The sequence below is a fragment of the Nanorana parkeri genome, unplaced genomic scaffold, assembly GCF_000935625.1.
Source record: "Nanorana parkeri isolate BGI_ZX_2015 unplaced genomic scaffold, ASM93562v1 scaffold89, whole genome shotgun sequence".
Taxonomy (NCBI): Eukaryota; Metazoa; Chordata; class Amphibia; order Anura; family Dicroglossidae; genus Nanorana; species Nanorana parkeri.
Genome location: NW_017306357.1, coordinates 783,584 through 802,945, shown reverse-complemented (window position 1 = coordinate 802,945; position 19,362 = coordinate 783,584). Strand labels below are relative to the sequence as shown.

The window sequence follows — 19,362 nt, the reverse complement described above, 5'->3', positions numbered from 1 at the left end:
GCAATATAAATGGGTAAGCCGTATTAGTCCAGTAGACAAGATGTCAAAAAAGACAAAAATGCAGTATTGCAGTGTGCAATGATACCTTTTTTATTGGACTAACAAAATATATAAAAGACAAGCTTTCGAGAGTGAACCTCTTTTCTTCAGGTCAGAAGCAAAATGTGACATGCAGTATTTTCTTCTGTCGTAACCTGAACTGACTGCGCACATGAGAACTTTAGCCCATATACCGGTATATAATTGTGTGTGTGTGTATATATGCATACATATATATACATGTGTATATATATATATACACACACTCACACTAAAAAAAAGAGTCACTTCCTGGAATTAGCTAAGCAAATGGGTAAGAGCCTTCCATTGCATAATTACTGCAGTGATTAATATGTTATTTAACCCTAGCTGAAGCAGTAAGTAGCTTCTCACTTCTATGTCAGAAGACATATCCTGTGGTGGTGGAAATGATGTAACTCCGTTTCAGAAGGGTCAAATTATTTGCCTGCATTAGGCAAAAAAAACTGAATCAAGAGATTGTTGAAACTACTAAAATTGGGTTAAGAGCAGTGCAATGCATTATTGAATCCTGTCAGGATAGTGTCGGTGTGGTCTTACATTACTTACATTACTTAAATTATCATGATTGGAAATCACTTAAACCTTGGTTGAAATCAAATCATAAAAGATCAACAGTAGATAAATGCTATCAACAGGCTATGTTTAATAGTGAAAGTAAAAGCATTTCCACACACACAGTGCAGAGAGAACTCAAGAGATTGGGACTAAGGGCCTGTTCACATGATTTTCAGGTCCGGATCTGCAGACGCGGTGCTATGTGTTTTTGATGCGTTCCAGTTTTTAATTTTTTTTTTTGCTGGAGTGGGGCTGTCTGTATGTTAGCTGCAGTGCTGTGCGTTTTTGACGCGTTTTGCGTTTCCGGACCGTTTCCTGACCGGACAAAATGTGACATGCAGTATTTTCTTCTGTCGTAACCTGAACGGACTGCGCACGTGAGAACTGTAGCCCATAAAGCACATAGGGATACATTGGGATGCATTTTTAGTGCAGCAGCGTACGGATCAGGTCAGCATAGAAAACGGACGTCGTGTGAACAGACCCTAAACAGCTGTGTAGCCTTAAGAAAACCACTTATCAGTGAGGGTAATCGGGAAAGAAGGCTTTAATTTGCTAGGGAGCATAAAGATTGGACTCTGGAGCAATGGGAAAAGATCATGTTCCATAGTGATGGGCGCATCGGGGTAAGAAGAGAGGTGGATGAAGTGATGCATCCATCACGTCTAGAGCCTACTGTACAAGCATGTGCCAACCGTGTTATGATCTGGGGTTGCTTCAGGTCAGGTAAAGGTTCAGCGAAGTTATGTGCCCAAACAATGAGGTCAGCTGCTTATCTGAATATACTGAATGATCAGGTTGTTCTATCAATGGATTTTTCCTTTCTTGATGGCACGGGCATATTCTAATTGTAAAAGAGTGGTTCAGGGAGCATGAGACATATTTTCACACATGGATCGGCTACCACAGAGTCCAGACCTAAACCCCATTGATAATCTTTGGGATGTGCTGGAGAAGACTGTACGCAGTGGTCCGACTCTCCCATCATCACAGAAGTCCACCGTTAAACTGACCCTTCTTGCAGTGTTGATTTCCTGTGTCCCCTGCAGTGCTCACTGGTTCCTCCAGGTCACCTCTACGTCATTACAGGATACATTCCTAGACACTCCCGTAAGCGGCTGTTTCCCAACAGACCGTCCAGGACTATTTCTTAGAAACGGTGTGGTGTCCAGTGGTACAGTAAGCATCAGAGATAGGAATGTACAATTCTTTTACAGAGATATCTTGCCTGAACAACTCTTCTATACCTGACAAGGTTGCTTTCAAGTAAACCCGTAATGATAGAACTATGTAGCTATAACTGGCACCCAAGGCCAGTTGATGGCCAATGATAAGATGAATCAGGGGCTTTGTGCAGTGTTATTCAGCTTCTGTGTTTCATTGATCCAGATGTCAAACATTAAGCAGTTTAAATCAACGTGGCTCAATTATTGGCCTAAGTAGGTCATCTTAGGCTAATTGAAGATAATCGGCCAATGTATGGGAAGTAATCGACTAATCCATGTTCTTATCTACTCCAGTGTTGGTCATGCGGAATAGAGAATGCCGCTCTGGTGAACATGGTACAAAAACTAGTCCTCCGAGAGATCTCATCGACTTTTATCTGTAGTCATGTAATAATAATTTCCACTGTCGCCAAACAAAAGTTTATTGTATAGGCCCAAATCTGGACCATAAGATTTGGTCAAGTGCGAAGGAAGTGCCGCACACCTCTGACGTCGCCATAAAACATTATTACAATCCAACAGCTGTCATGCTTCTGTGCCCGCCCCTAGACTGCCCACCGTCCATGCTTTCTATGGAGCACAGGCGGCTCCCAGCCAGAACCTACGCTGTACCTAAGTGAAGAGACCAGTTTAATTTTAACTTTCCACCTAACTTTGAGACAAGCTAAAGACCCCCAAGCTTCATTAGGTTTTTCATGAACTTGTTTATTTTACCAGATAAGCAAATCTTCTTTTATTTCCACTTTTGCAGTCTGGCAAACTTCACAGTCACTAAATTAATTTGATAAGATGAGCGTATTGGGCATCCGTTACTGCAGCATATGGCAATTTCGGTTAATTTAATACCTGCGCTGCAAATATCTACTCAGTACAAATATTCAATTTATTGTCAGTCTGCTGCATCTGTGCAGGTGCTGGATAAGCAGAGCGCCATATGTGCACCTTACTTGCTGACTGTTTGCAGAAGTATGAATATATTGCCTTCCTGGGCCCTTTATATGCATAAATATTTAGATTTCCCCTGGCTTTTTCATATGTCGCATATAAAACCTTTACAAAAATATGCAAGAAAAAAAAATGCTTTGCCTTTGTATTCTAAACCACGCTGTAATAAATTATTACCATTTATCTTAGGAGTTCTTGCTTTGCAAAGCTGTGTGACTGACCCGTTTTTGCGGAGTTGTGGCCACTAGAGGCGGTTTCATTCTTTGGATGGCTTTTCATATTGTCGTCATGACGTTAGCTAGTAATCACATAATTCTTTAATGACACGCCTTAATGCGCAAATCTGGGCAAAATTTTTACAAAATTGAACAAATAAGCAGTACATCTTATCTGTTCATCCTACCAGAAATCCAGTTCCAATCTTTCTGTAGTGAGCAGACACCACAGGCAGTGTTGTTACCTGCCTGAGCTCTGTGCTGTACCACAGGACATACCCTTTTTATGATAGGGAGAGGGGGAGTTGGGGACGACGATGACTGTAGAGCTGCAGCTAACGATTATTTTCAAAATCGATTAGTTAGCCGATTATTAAGTTCGATTAATCGGTTAATCGGATTTTTAAAAATAAAGTACATTTTAAAAAATGGCTCCAGGGATGGACTACTAGTTTGTATTGAGATTGTAGTCCATCACAGAAGCAAGCTTGGAGCAGTGGAGGTAAAAAAGAAGAAAAAAAGTGTGGTGTGCAATATAGTAAAATGAAGTGTATACTTATACAGCAATAAATGCAGAATGGCACCGGCTATAGAGGACTACAAAACCCAGCAATAGTACATTATACAGCACAATGCAGAATACCACCAGCTATAGAGGAATACAACAAATCCCAGCAATAGTACAATATAGCTGGCGGTATTCTGCATTGCACTGTATAATGTATTATTGCTGGGATTTGTAGTCCTCTAAACAGCGCAATGCAGAATACCACCAGCTATATAGGAAAACAACAAATCCCAGCAATACATTATAGAGCACCATGTGTGGGAAAGTGCAGGCTTACCTGAGCATTCTTCCAGCAACTTGCTTCTGAGATTGGGCCTGTCTATTGGGCCTGTCATCCTCCCATGCCTGCTCACCGGCGGGCGGTGAGCGTGAAGCGGAGAGGAAGTGCGGCGTGTGGAGCGTGGATGCGGGCGGGTCTGGCAGTGGTGAGCGTGAGGTGGGGAGGAGGTGCGGCGCGCAGCGTGTGTGGAGCCGTGAACAGGGCCAACTAATCAGAAGCCGATTAATCGATGATTGAAAAAGTTGACAACTTTTTGAATAATCGATTATGTTGATTAGTTGTTGCAGCCCTTGATGACTGTATTTCAGCAGGGGAGATAGTCCTATATACTTTAAGAAAAAGGGCACTATATAACGATGGAAAAAAATTTATTCACAAATATAAGCAATAATTTTCCTTTTTATAATGAAATATCAATTTACTAAATATTAAAAATTATTTTTAATCTGGCATACTGAACTCTACAGCTCACCACATTTGTTCTAGTCTGATTGTACTACCTCCTTCAGATTTACCAACAATTGTATAGTCCAAGGGCCGGCCTGATTGGATACGAATTGGTTGGATGTACTCGGTAGGTTGTCATATTACATAGTATTTGTAAATCTAAAGTTGATTGTATGATCTGATTATAACCTGTATGGTAAACCCTAAGGTGCTGTAATATTTCCCTTTTCCAGTTTTAAAACGTAAGCCTTGATTAGAACTTCGGTGACCCATTGCTGCATTTTCCTACTTGGTGTTCTGATCTACATTTAAGCAATGTACAGCTGTATCTGTAAGAAATAAGTCAAGGCCACTGGACTTACTGTATTTTTCTTGAAGACATTTCACTGGTTATCCATATACATCAGCAATATACCCTGTTTCCCCAAAAATAAGACCTACCCCTAAAATAAGACCTAGTACTATTTTGGGGAATTGCTAAAATATAAGACCTACCCCAAAAATAAGACCTAGTAAACCCAGCAATAGTACATTATACAGCACAATGCAGAATACCACCAGCTATAGAGGAATACAACAAATCCCAGCAATAGTACAATATAGCTGGCGGTATTCTGCATTGCACTGTATAATGTATTATTGCTGGGATTTGTAGTCCTCTAAACAGCGCAATGCAGAATACCACCAGCTATATAGGAAAACAACAAATCCCAGCAATACATTATAGAGCACCATGTGTGGGAAAGTGCAGGCTTACCTGAGCATTCTTCCAGCAACTTGCTTCTGAGATTGGGCCTGTCTATTGGGCCTGTCATCCTCCCATGCCTGCTCACCGGCGGGCGGTGAGCGTGAAGCGGAGAGGAAGTGCGGCGTGTGGAGCGTGGATGCGGGCGGGTCTGGCAGTGGTGAGCGTGAGGTGGGGAGGAGGTGCGGCGCGCAGCGTGTGTGGAGCCGTGAACAGGGCCAACTAATCAGAAGCCGATTAATCGATGATTGAAAAAGTTGACAACTTTTTGAATAATCGATTATGTTGATTAGTTGTTGCAGCCCTTGATGACTGTATTTCAGCAGGGGAGATAGTCCTATATACTTTAAGAAAAAGGGCACTATATAACGATGGAAAAAAATTTATTCACAAATATAAGCAATAATTTTCCTTTTTATAATGAAATATCAATTTACTAAATATTAAAAATTATTTTTAATCTGGCATACTGAACTCTACAGCTCACCACATTTGTTCTAGTCTGATTGTACTACCTCCTTCAGATTTACCAACAATTGTATAGTCCAAGGGCCGGCCTGATTGGATACGAATTGGTTGGATGTACTCGGTAGGTTGTCATATTACATAGTATTTGTAAATCTAAAGTTGATTGTATGATCTGATTATAACCTGTATGGTAAACCCTAAGGTGCTGTAATATTTCCCTTTTCCAGTTTTAAAACGTAAGCCTTGATTAGAACTTCGGTGACCCATTGCTGCATTTTCCTACTTGGTGTTCTGATCTACATTTAAGCAATGTACAGCTGTATCTGTAAGAAATAAGTCAAGGCCACTGGACTTACTGTATTTTTCTTGAAGACATTTCACTGGTTATCCATATACATCAGCAATATACCCTGTTTCCCCAAAAATAAGACCTACCCCTAAAATAAGACCTAGTACTATTTTGGGGAATTGCTAAAATATAAGACCTACCCCAAAAATAAGACCTAGTTGTGACCATTCCCAAGGCCGGTGGTGGCATAAGGGGGAACTTGAAGAGAGGCAGGAGAGAATCAGCGGTGCCAACGAAGCCAGCTCTAGAGGAAGCAAGTCGGCACCGGAGGGAGCAGAACCGTATAAGCCGATGCCTCCTCTATAGCGCCGACTCTTGGAAAGGTACGGCACCCCTGATTGCCCTGATCACCATATTTTTGTACATTAATACATATAGACTGTTGTACATGAATAAGTGTGGATTGTTGTACATTAAAAAGAAAAAATAAGACCTACCCCGAAAATAAGACCTAGTGTGTTTTTTTGAGCCAAAAATAATATAAGACAGTGTCTTATTTTCGGGGAAACACGGTAGCAAGTCCAGTTGCCTTGACTTATTTCTTACAGATATACCATGACCTGGATGAATGAGAACCTTCACATACAATGTGCAGCTGTGTCTTGCTGCACTCCTCACCGGTTTCTGTTTAACCTGTGGAATCCAGGTGGGTACTCGCAGTGACCACGGACGGCACCATGTATACAATGATTTCAAGGATGTCACCAGCACACCATTGGTTAAGTGAAATTAGTCAATTTTAATGACAAAACAATGCCATCCAAATGCAAGCTTTTTCATGGGCCGCACAGGATCCCCTTCATCAGAATCAGAAATCACTGATCTACTACATTGAATGCATTATGAGAGGCTCCGCATTGTGTAGATACCAAGCGTAGATGTAACTATGATTGTGAGCAAAGTGCAGACCCTCCTGTATTTGTTGATTAAAGTAGATCACAGCTGTTTGGTGGCTTGCTGCTCTAACTGCTGCCTGCGACATGCCTCTTTATTGTGTTGTAATTGCTACCTAAAAAGGCGTATGTTTTCAGCTTGTCGCTTTCCATAAGGAATAGCATTAATAAGACGTAATGAGACCTTGCAGTATTTCGTGACACCCAGGAGAGCAGACGCCCCGCATGGCCCCTTAGAATTGGTTACGAGTTGGTCCACACGGGTGTCGGATTTGTGTCTTGCTGTTTTTCACTTTTACATTTAGTAGGAGTCTGTTTTGTTGCAGTTTTAAAGTTGCCTCAACGGTTGTTCCAAAGGTTGTATGTGTGTTCCATCTGGAATGGATTTTCTTCCAAATTTATCATCGGTGATCTTCTGTTGCACATGGTCATGCAGACATGTAAAGACCTGAGTGACTGTGACCTTGTGTAGGGGGCTTATAACAGGTTAAGCCCGGCTACACCAGCCAACTGTTTGTCAGCGCTGAACCCCAGGTGAACATAAAAATACACAGTTGTAATACATATATGTGAACTACTTTATCTGCTAACTGATTTGTAATGCGGTTCAGCCAGTGTTGTGAACAATGCACTCCTGCTAGGCAGATCAGCCAGGTTTGAGATCTTTCTTCTCCTTCAGGTAAGCAATAAAGCTCCGGTTCTGGTAACTGAAAAGTGAAAGAACAGTAGCACACGGATGAGGTTCTCCCTGGCTTTTCCTTTCCTGTCGGCACAATTACAGTTTAGACTGACAGTACTGTGCAAATTAATAGTTCCCTGGTTGCCTCAGTGTGTCATTGTACTGTGGGTACAGCTATGCAGAGCATTACTACGGTATATATGATGTTATTCTTTTGTTTTTTTTTTATAAAACTATACCTAACATTTTAATGAATAGTAGACTGAATGGTATGTTTTTGTTACTCTGTCTGGAGTTTAGCTTTTAACACTTTCTCCATGAGCACTGCAAAGCTTAGTTACTCGTTTTTGTCTAGGGGTATGTGTAAAGGACTTCTACTCATTTGATGCCACTGCTGCAGGTTTCAAGACCACTGCCCATGGCCTTTTCTCTTCCCTAGTGGTCAGAGGCCCGCTGACATCATCATGTCTAAAGCAGGGATCAGGTGAGGACACTGAGGGAAAGTCCACAAGCTGAAGTGTAGGGGAGAGAGGTGAGCACCAACTGCTGGGGGAGCAGGGATCAGATAAGTCAAAGTCCTACGCAGGTCCCCTAGACATAACCGAGCTGTTAACCTTTGCAGTACCCCTGAAGTAGGCTTTAAAGTGAACGTGTGCTTTGGTCATGCAGGGACAAAGCAACAGGCTCACTTAACAGCTACCCTTTCTAAACTCACAGATTGACCTTCCCTGCACCTCATTCAACCACTAGGAGCAAAGTTGAATACTTGGTACTTCCATGTACCAATGCTTGTGACTCATTCTTGCTTGGTTCTTTGCCACTCAGGCACTCAACAATAAAAGATTAGTTTATAAATTTTCCAGTAAAAGTTGGGCCTGCCAAGCCTCTACAAACTTTTTAGCCTTCCTATTGGTCAGCCAGGTTGTCATTCACGTAAGTGATCTATTTTTAAGTTTGGATAGAGCCAGTAAGGATTAGACCCCTTGTCAGGTTATTAATGTTGTCTGTAAGATTCAACCTGAGCAAGTGGCAAGAGGAAATCTTTTGATGAGGACAACTGTTCCATTGACAACTCTCTAAGATGGGAATCACATTCACTTTAAGGAGATTCCCTCTTATTTCCTGTGGGTCTCCTTAATGCAAAAAAGAAGGTAAATCTCCTCAGTGGGATAGAGGCAAAAAACAACAACCTGATCGGTGTTTTAACTTTCCCTAACTCTATGTAAAAAAAAAAAAGGTTTTGGCTTTACATACACTTTAACCCCTTCATGACCGAGGCCTTTTTTTCCCCGTTTACATGTTATCCACATTTTAGTCCTATAATTACTTAAAACCCCCAAACATATATTTTCTGAGAGCCAAGACTCTGTAGAATGAAATGGGGGAGGTTGCAAATTTTTATGTTGCACGATATTGGTGCTTCAGGAACCCAGCAATGACAGCTATGGGACCGAAAGTGATGTAATCTGCATTGCTCCCGGTCCCAGAGTGCGGGGAGCTTTCAGAGATATGCTTTAAAAACTGAAATTTTTGAGGCTGAGCCAGTTTTCATCAGCAACATCTTTTACATCAGTCATTTTCAACTTGCAATGAATAAGGGACCTCAGCTGATGTCACCATGGGGCTGCACATAATATTCAGTATATGCAATGCCACAGAAAACTCTTAAGCTACGATAGCTATTACAGGAGATGGTCAGAGCCTGCAGACGTTCTACAGGTTGAAGAGATGGTGCAAAAACTTAGGACGTTACGTGATACTTTTAGATACCATTGTAATTACAGTCCCTTTACAAATCTGCTCTCCAACTACTGTCTGCTGGTGTCGAGTACCAAAGGGCCATAGGTTGGGCCAGCAAGCAGAATGGCGGCCTACACTTTGTGACAGTTCCTCTTTAAATACTTCCCCTTGTTTCAACAATTCCTTTATACGCAATATGCATTCCCAATCTGATGTAGTGGCAAATAAACTGTTTACAGATAGCAGATTTGAACGCTTGGCAGTACAGAAGGTTATGGGATGCTAATTAAGCGTAACGATGAGCCATACGCAGAGGAGGAGGGGGGGAGCTTGAGCCGCTAAAACAAAGCGACAACAGCTCTGTTTGTTGACAGATGCAGCAGCCGCATATTCAGTAATTGGGTAATGGTGTAAACATTGGCAAATCGGCAAATCCCTGGGTGTATTGGGAACAGAAGGCAAACTGAAATCAAGGGTATAAACAGTCCCACCCCTTCGCATGACACCCACAATCCTCTGCCTGAAACTGTTTTAAGATCTCCAAAGTGTAAAAGAGAACGAGAAAAGGCCACTGTGAAATTATTATTACTACAACGACTGACTGAGGTTCTCCATCTCCCTAATTAGCTGTAGCCCCATCTGGAGGCAGCCATTAGTGCTACAGCCCCACTTTAAAAGGCAGCAGTAGTTGATTAGGAATTGCACAGCCATGTAGCCATGTCTCACCTTCCATGCCTCTTCTCGACAGCTGTTTCAACATATAAGGTTAAGTTTCGCAGTTTGCTCATTTAACCACAAACCCACATAACACAGCAAAGAGGGAAGAACCTGCTAAACACAGTCTGTCTTCTTAATTAGGCCATTGATTCCCAACTGCATACGTTGTTCTGCTGGATTCTGCTGCTTTGTTTGCAGAGAGTAATTTAACTTTTCGGAGGAGTTATTGAAATAATAAAAAATGATTATTTTATTTTTCTTACAAAACCTACATGCCTTTCTGTTTCTGGGCAGATGTTGGCCAATCCCAGTTCCTGGCATGATCTATACACACATCCTCCATTACATTATAGACCAGAGCAGAGGGAACTCCCACTTTTAAAACATTTTGTTTGCATATTATCATCAAATTAAAACATGCTTTTCTAAGGGCTGATTCACACCATAGCGTTGTGCCAAAGCCACGGTATCCGAGTGTTTACTGTACACTATCACACAGAGCAATGCACTACATGTTAAGTGCGCTGGTGCGTTGTCTTGCCATTAATTGTGAATAACTAAAAACAAAGAAAAAATGGAAAAGCGCACTACAAGGGGTCACCACTGGTCTGGGGATGGCCACAGTAAATTTAAAAACAGAAATTTTATTTTATAATAGCGTTTAAAATTTGAGGTAAAAAAAGTTCTTAAAATAAAAAATTTTTATTTAATTAAAATGGAAATCCAGTAAGTTTAGTACACAGTGTGCAAGCTCTATGTAAGCAGGGTGAGGGACCCTGTATAAAATGATACTTGGCAAAAGATGGTTGAGAGCGCTCTAACTGTATGCAGAAGAGAAGAAAAAAACTCACGTTTTGGAATTTGCTGTGGTGTTTGGTCACGAAGGACTGATGTGGCTGGAACACATATGATATCACAGCAGGCTGAGGATGGCATCAGGGAGACATAAGGGGAGCAAGCCTGGAGGTGGTTATGCAAGGACTGTGGAGAGCCGTAAGGAGACAGCTGGCCATTCTGAATCCCGTCGGCTGTGCGAGATGAGCCGCTCTGTAGCGGAGCTGTCACTGTCGGGTCGCAGTGGCGGTGGGCTCGGCTCCAGTCGGTCAAGCGTCCGTCAGACTGAGTGGTAGGGGCTGAGCTCCTGTTGTTAGCGCTACGCGTTTCGAGGCTACTGCCTCTTTGTCAAGCCTAGGATTGTGGTGAGAGAAAGAAAAAGCTGTCTCCTTATGGCTCTCCACAGTCCTTGCATAACCACCTCCAGGCTTGCTCCCCTTATGTCTCCCTGATGCCATCCTCAGCCTGCTGTGATATCATATGTGTTCCAGCCACATCAGTCCTTCGTGACCAAACACCACAGCAAATTCCAAAATGTGAGTTTTTTTCTTCTCTTCTCCATACAGTTAGAGTGCTCTCAACCATCTTTTGCCATTAATTGTGAATGGCACTCCAACAGACCTCCTGGTGGGCAGTAGTATGTATTGTAGTTCCATGATGTGAAAAAAAATATATACATATTTTTTTTCACCACACCACAGTGCATACTATTTGCAGTACTGTGCATTGCAGTGTAACACACGCCGCCGGGGAGGTGCATTGGGGTGCCATTCAGAATGCAGTGCGACTAGGGTGCAGTGTATTGTGCAGAGACTGCAAATATGCAACAGGGAATGGTAGCACAGGTTCCATGCCTTTAGCACAACGCTATGGTGTGAACCAGCCCTTACCCACAGTGCAATGTTATATTAAACAGATTAAAATAAATTTAAATAAGGAAGAAAGAGCTCATCAGTCTGCTGCTTCTTTCACTGTCATGGGCTGGGGAAGGGGCAAGGGCTAGTTGTATTAATTAACCGCAGCAAAATGAAATTGGGTTTTCTGCCCTGCCAGAGAAGGCTGTGCTGTGTTGCAGGGCTGTGCAAGTTTAGCATTGGATGGACAGAGATATACTTTGGAAGTAAAACCACTCCTGTACAGCAAGTCCGGGTGATACGAACGGGTTCTGTTCCGAGAGCACGCTCAGAAGTCCAACAAAGTTAGCCCAGGTACCCAGCTACATCACTGCTGCTTTTATGCTTGCTTCCGGACAACCTGAGCTTGACATAAAGATATTGTACCAATGTACTCTATACAGTACTGTACAGTAAAATACAGAAAAGCACAACCACTTGTAGAGGAATCACGCATGTGATAATGTATACCAGACACGTGAATCAACTTACATGATTGGACAAGTGAACGCACTCTCGCGTCTTTGAGAGTTCGCAATTTCAAGGTTTGTATGTAGGGGACTTACTGTATATCTATCTCATCTGTGTATTTAGCGTTTTGCCGTAGTTCTGCTTCAGTGAGCTGTTACTTGCATTTACTATTTTTCAATTTTTAGTGAAACAAATAAATATGACTGGATCCTGAATGTTTCCACTGATGAATATCCTTTTCTGATGCTCTTTTCCAGATCACGCAGTTGGATCCCAGCAGATCTCTCATGGAACTTAAGCTGTACCCTCAGGAAACACTTTTCCTGGAAGCCAAGGAATAAGTGTCCATAGAGCGGACTGTGCCGGCAGCCGACAAGGTTCTGCGTTATGGGATAAGGAACGCTACTCTCTGTCCACCTCCCTGCTTCTGGAGTGCGCCCGCACCACCTGGAAGAGAGAGCTTTAGAGACGCCATGTTGAAAAGATTCCACCTGAGCAAGAGATCACCCAATACAAATGTCAAACAATACACATCGCCCGTCATCCAGCTTCTGATTGAATGAATGCACTATTCTTACACCAAAGGTCGTTCAATTAAAGAGGATCTGACACTTCTGAAATATCTTATTCATTAGTTATTCTGATGAAGCTTAGGACGTTTTGGACTTCATTTGCCAAAAGTTATTTTTAGAGCTACCTCTTGCCATGGAATCAGCTAGTCTAACTCTTGCCTTAGAGTCTGGCCTCCTATATACATTTCCACATCAGTCTTTCCTCTAAATTCCCTCACCTGCCACAGCAACTTCTTTTCTTTTACAAAACATAAACTGCTGACATTAATATTTAAAGCTGAACTACAGTCTAACCTTCAATCTTGCACAATTGTACAAGCCCCTTTCCTGTTTTGAAAATGCTTACTCTAGGCTTCTCACAGTGTGCATTAGAATCTACAGCAAGTTAGAGAGAGCCTGCCTCATTTCCTGGCTAGAGAATGTCCAACCTTACTGTCATTAGCCCACCCCGTTCGTTCATTGGATTTCAGGTCTTTCCTGGAGTCTCATCCTCACATGTAGGCATTGCCACAGCTTCCTGTTTTACCAAAAGCAATGTAGCGCACCATGCCGGCCCTTTCTACCAGCCATGATGTGACTACATTGCACAGGGAAGCACGAAGACCCAGTGATTATGTTAATTGGTCTAATAATATAAGGTATGTAATGAAAACAGATTTTATTTCATAATTTTATTAGCATGTTCATAAGGAGGGAAGAACCAGGAAAGGGTCAAATATCAATAGATTAAACTTTAGCTTTAAGGGGCCCAAACCAATACTTAAAGCGCAAATAACGCTAGCCCAATACTTAGTGTTTAGAGAGCCAAACCAATACTTTAAGTTCAAATACAAAGTATGATTAATATTTAATAACAATCTATAAGTAAGGCAAGGCTTTTCAGGCTTACACCGATTTCCTCTTCATCAGGGCTTTAAAGTATTAGCATATGTGTAAAGTTTTTCAGCTGCCACAGCCAATTTTCTATCCAGTACAGAAGACTTCCATTGCTCAACTCCTGGAACAGGTGCTAGTTTCAGGGCAGGTGCACCGTTGTGAATGTGGAATGTGCGGTTGTAAAGCACAGCTGCTCTCTGCCCGCAAACCAGCACCTTTTTTTGGAATTCAGAAAATAGGAGACTTAATCTTTAGGTAGGTACCTTAGCGCAATGGTGATGAACTTTCGTGACACATAGGGCCTCAAGTTTGGCCCCTGACATCACCAAAGGGCTGTGCATAATATTCAGTTAAGGTCATTCTAAAAAAGAATGTCTGAGATGGCAGATATGCATCAGATGGTCAAAGATTACATACATGCTACAGAACATGGTTAGAGACTGTGAATATATGATAGAAATTGTGAGACTGGACACGCTTTAAAAGACTCACAGACTGTCTGACTGACACATTACAAGTGACTGCTGGGTATCATCACAGCAGTTTTACAAATGAATGTTTCTACAGTTGTGCTCCCTTCAGCCCCCTTATTTGTGTCGCAATTGCTATTTCTCAAATCAAGATCCATTATCCCAGAGGACTACACAATAAGTGGAAAGGAGCCACAAGTTGGACACCAGGACCTCAGCATGACAGAGGGCAGCACCCAGAATGCCCTCTTCAATTAATTTAGTGTATTGAGAGAGAAATGTTGAAGGCATGTCCCAAAATGGACACCAGACCAGACTCCTAGTAGACAAGCCATGTGTTTCTGTGGAGGGATGTAGGTCTGAAAATAGCCATAGTATATCCAAACTGCATAACTTGCATCAGATTGACTTAGGGATATTTCAGAAGTTACATGTCCTCTTTCTATCTGCCATTTGTGGAAAGGTGTTTGAAGTGATCTCCATAATGATGCTGATTATCTGTATACTTTTATTTAGTTGAACCTACTAACTCAAAAATGTTGGAAGGTGTATTATTGGTGGCTTTATTTATGTGACTAAGGGAGCCAGTAAGCTAAATTGGCAGTTACATAAGGTAAGAACTTTAGGCTTGTAGACATGGGCACCTTCCACGTTCTTCTACTATCAACCTTCTGAACTATGTCTGCTGCTCAATGAACAGATCTCAGATGACACTGCAGCCAGGACCTTTTATCACCTGCTGCTTCAATATACATTTTAAGAGTTGCATTCCCATGTAACATTTTAGCTTAGGATCACTGAACTCAGTGTAGATTACAATGAAATGGATCCCTCTGTTCAGGAAGAGTTTGCTCCATATTGTGTAAGGATATCTGTTTTTTTTTTCTTTTTTTAGAAATAGTTACAACTTGTAAATTGCGCACAAGCTGCGTACTAATTTAATGTTAATAATCATTACCAGTTTGCTTTTATCTGCCAGCAGCCATAAGATTTATAGCTGCCTAAGAATTTGAACCCTTCTTGCAGGTACAGCAACAGTTGAGTTCAGTTTATAGACATGATTTCACACCATGGCTCCTGTAGCTGGGTTACTGCAGAAGTCTACATGAAGCATCTCCAGCTATTTCTTTAGGTTTACTGCACTGGGAGTTTATTGCAAACAGTGCTGCACATCTAGAACTGCCAGCAGATGCTTCATTTTACATTGCATTGGTGATGGGTTCATAGTAAAGAATGAACCTCCCAATTAGCCCTCATTTTCAGCACATGCCCTACCTCAGTATCTACAGACGTGAGGCAGATGAGGATCTGCATTCCCATTTGCTTAAGTACTTGAGACTTATGTAGATTCTACTGTTAGTAAACCAGCAGCAGTGATCACAAAGATGTGCTTTGGTCCAACCAGGTCCAGATCATTGTAGTAGTTCTAATGATTAACATGATTATCGATAATGATAATCAGTTTTCCAAGCTGACACATGGAAAAAATTGAGGAGCTTCTTATTAAATGTTTGCCATTTAACCTGCTAATTAGAACATGGAAAGAAACATTAGGGGACATATAACTGTACAGGAAGGCTAAGTGGAGGTTGTTATCTGTAGATTCTATGTGGCTACAGACTGAGAATGCAGAGAAGTATCTGATTAGGAGCTATTGATAATGCCTTCTGTTGCCTAAATCATTTCCAGGCAAAATCTTAAACCAGGGGTGGGCAAACTTCGGCTCTCCAGCTGTGGTAAAACTTCAAATACCATCATATATCTGCCTCTGGCAGTCATGTCTGTGATTGTCAGAGTCTTGTGCCTAATGCCTAATGGTATTTGTAGTTGCACGACAGCTGGAGGACCAGAGTTTGTATACCTCTTCCCTTAAACCATACCACTCTGACCATACACCATATTTTCTCATTCAGAACATTAGAACATTGATTCGTCCATGCAGTTTAACAAAGATGGGGGAATCCCCCCACTGGGCTATTGTAGCAGATGTACTGCTGTCAGAATACCCAAACTGATTAGCTGCGGTCACTGTTGGGCCAATAATTTTTAGACCGGCTCCTTCAACAGGACACAATTGAAAATGACTTGTTGAATAGAGGGGTACGGACAGGGATCGGCCAAAATTCAAGCAGTGTATGGCCAGCTAACAAAAAAAATATTGGCAATGAACTGATATTAAACTCTTGCCCTCTGTGGCCATCCTCCAGTTTTAGAATTAATTTAAAGGGAATTTATCACAGAGGAAAATAAGTGCATTAGAAACCTTTGCTGGAAGCAACCATTATCTTACTCATTACATTATAGTCACAGTAGGGAGTGTGAAGTAGGTTCTGCTTCACTAACTATTCTCGGCCCAAAGTCCTGCCTTAGAATTGCCCATTTAGAACTGGTGATGTGACAGGTTGTCATATTTCTGATTTCCTAAAGCCATTTGCAGAGCCCCAAAATCAAGCATTGTAGCATCACACCCAATCCAACTAGTGTACAGCTAAGAGCAGATACTCAGCATCACTATATCGTAAAGATGATATCCTTGATTGTAAAATGATTTTGTTCCCAGCTCCACAGACCAGCTTCATGTCGAATTTTAGCTTTTTTTTTTTATCTGTTTGGTTTGCGGATTGTAGACCCCTATCTGGGTTTTGGACAGTAAAGGGTTTGTTGAATAAGGTAATATGCAAAGTTCTGTAACCTGTAGCCACCAACCAGAATGAACCTTTCACTCGGAGTGCAGTAAATGAAAATCTTGTTGGTGTGGGTTACCGTACTGTGCATGTCGTTGTGGTTTATACGCCTTTCTAAATAAAATAACACATATGGAAGGAAACAAAAAGAAGGAGTTACAGTATTACGGTGGACATTTCTGTTGCCTGATACTTAGATAATGTATGAGGGTTTTTTTTTTGAAGAATATATTTTGGTTGAAATGCCAGTTTTATTTATTTCTTATTTCTTCTTTTTTTTTTTTTAAAGGCTGGGGGAGTTGAGGGTGCATTTCTTTGCAGTGCGTGCCTCTTAAGTATATGCATGATGTGAATATTTATCTCTGAATAAACAGACCAACACCGGATACTTGAAATCTTCCCAATGTTTCAGAGCTTGTCCCACAAAGGGACCAAAGTGGGCAAGTACTTGTGGCATTTAAAGAGTGCCTGTCATTCAGACTCCAGCCGTTTTAACAATTGGATCCATTATTTTATTTTTTAAGAGAATGCGGCAAAGAGCTTGTGATATTGCTCAGACAAGCGGCTGAATATTGGTTCGATCTGCACGTTGGCTGCCTCTTTTCACAGGCGGCCTGCAATACTCCACGACTGCTACAGAGGGTTACAGGTTACCTATCTCTGGTTTAATAGGACTTTAGAGTTTAATTTATACTTGACTAGTCTGTGAGGAAGGGACCTGTGACCCCTCATATCTATTACTCTATATTGTTCTCTGTGTGATTCATGCACACAATCCCTGCACCAGAAGACATGTTTGTTGTTGCAAATGTTTCAGAGCATTCAAATCAGTCAAAATTGTAATAAAGGACTTCACGTTGACTTGAATTAGAGTTCAACCCCTCTTGTGTAATCATGACAATGAGGATGTGTTCGTTTTTAAAGCCAAATCTTAGCTTGGGGGATATTACAGTAATATAGTAGATATTGAATAGTGGCTGTTGGTTCATATATGGGGTCCCTCCCAAAAATGTGTATGTATGTACATATATCTTCTTTGCAAGGGTCTTCTAACTGGTCCGGTGTTGTAATGGGTCCTTCCTATTCACCAGTGGCAGCATGGAGTGGACCTTACAACTGTACTGAAAAGCACTTATGAAATGACCTGTGAGCACCTTCCAGTGCAGTAATACTCTGAGCCCAGGCTGTGTGATGAAGCCTCCCCGGGATCCATGGCAGCCTTAGCCCATGCTGTGTAATGGCACCATCCTAGCGTCAATAGCAATCTGAGCCCATGCTGTGTGATGTCACCATCCCAGCGTCAATGGCAGTCTAAGCCCATGCTGTGTGATGTCACCATCCCAGCGTCAACGGCAGTCTGAGCCCATGCTGTGTGATGATGCCACCCCAGGGTCCATGGCAGCCTGGACTCGGAGGAAGTGGGTTAATGATGCTGGTCATCATTCAGCCTAGAAGGCTAAGGACATTTAGTGGTGAGAAGGTATTGCTGTAGTAGACAGCTCCAGACTGAAGGTAAGTGTTGCAGCAAAAGATGTGTTTATTTTTTAATTTAATACAGCTGACCTTTGCCGTTTAAAGCCCAATTGAAGACTTGGCCATTTTTTTTTTTATCTCTCTGTAATCCTGTTTCCCCACATGTTAAAATACCCATTCTCTTCTTTCTGCTCCCACACTGCAGTGCTTTATGCTGGCAGAGCTTAGTAACAACCACACCCCTAGGGAACAGTGTCCTCATGCAGACCTGTATTGTAAAAGTAGAGAGAGGGTGTGTCTGACCTTTTCTGATTGTGTGCTGATTACTGTGTGCACTAGGTCTAACTTGCTGTTGTGTCTTTTGGACTGCATACTCATATTTAGCCTACTTGCACAACTGCAGTAACTGCAATATTTAGGTTGCTAGTTCAATGTCTAGCTGACTGCATATGTATTTCTGTGACTTCATTTGGGCCTCTAAGAAAATTGTGCTGAGACAGTATGGAGGTTGTTACCATTGACCTGTTCTGATGGAAATGTTACTTGTCTGACTGTCATACTGATCCCAAGTCTCAGTCTCTGGCTGCTCTTGCTCCAGCATGAGCTGCACACCACTATTAAGGACCAGTTTCCTGATGACAATGGTGAACCATGGCTGTACAACATGTGAGGACATGGCTGCTCATAGGATCAAGCAGGAGCACATGTGACAGGGTGACAACACAGCAGCACTATTGGAGGGCAGGGGCAAAGCATTGTCACCCTATAACAGGAAGTGCCAGAGCAAGGACCTCCATGGCAGGATCACCAGGTTCACTTTTAATGAAAACTGGATTTAAAATGAGTGAAAACAGCCTTTGAAATTCCATTAACTTGTTAAAGTTTTTGAGATTTAATCGATTGGGCTTTGAGCCACTTCAGTTATGTCAGAAGGCTCAATTCTCTCGGTTGTACTGATACTTGTTTGCCATACTGAGCTTAGTTTTGGCAATATGAGCTCAAAAGATGACTTAAAATAACAATATAAAAAATAAATCGTATCTCATGGCTTAGAGAATGTAACCTTATGGTTCTAAAATATTGTAGTGTAACCTAAAATCATCCGGAGCATTGCAGTTCATCGTATAGGTCACATGACACTTCAGGATCATTCACACCAGAGGGAAATGACAGAGATTGGA

The 19,362-nt window shown here is 41.8% G+C and overlaps 1 protein-coding gene across 2 annotated transcripts in view; it reads left to right on the top strand.

Annotated features, from left to right (window-relative positions):
• FAF1 (Fas associated factor 1) overlaps nt 1–12,906 on the top strand; it is a 218,339-nt gene extending 205,433 nt beyond the window's left edge. For both annotated transcript variants that reach the window (XM_018552460.1, XM_018552459.1), the window contains exon 19: nt 12,364–12,906. In XM_018552460.1, coding sequence (XP_018407962.1) covers nt 12,364–12,447 — 84 coding nt within the window. In that variant the 3' untranslated portion in view covers nt 12,448–12,906. The remainder of the gene's footprint in view (nt 1–12,363) is intronic.
• The last annotated feature ends 6,456 nt before the right edge of the window (nt 12,907–19,362 follow it).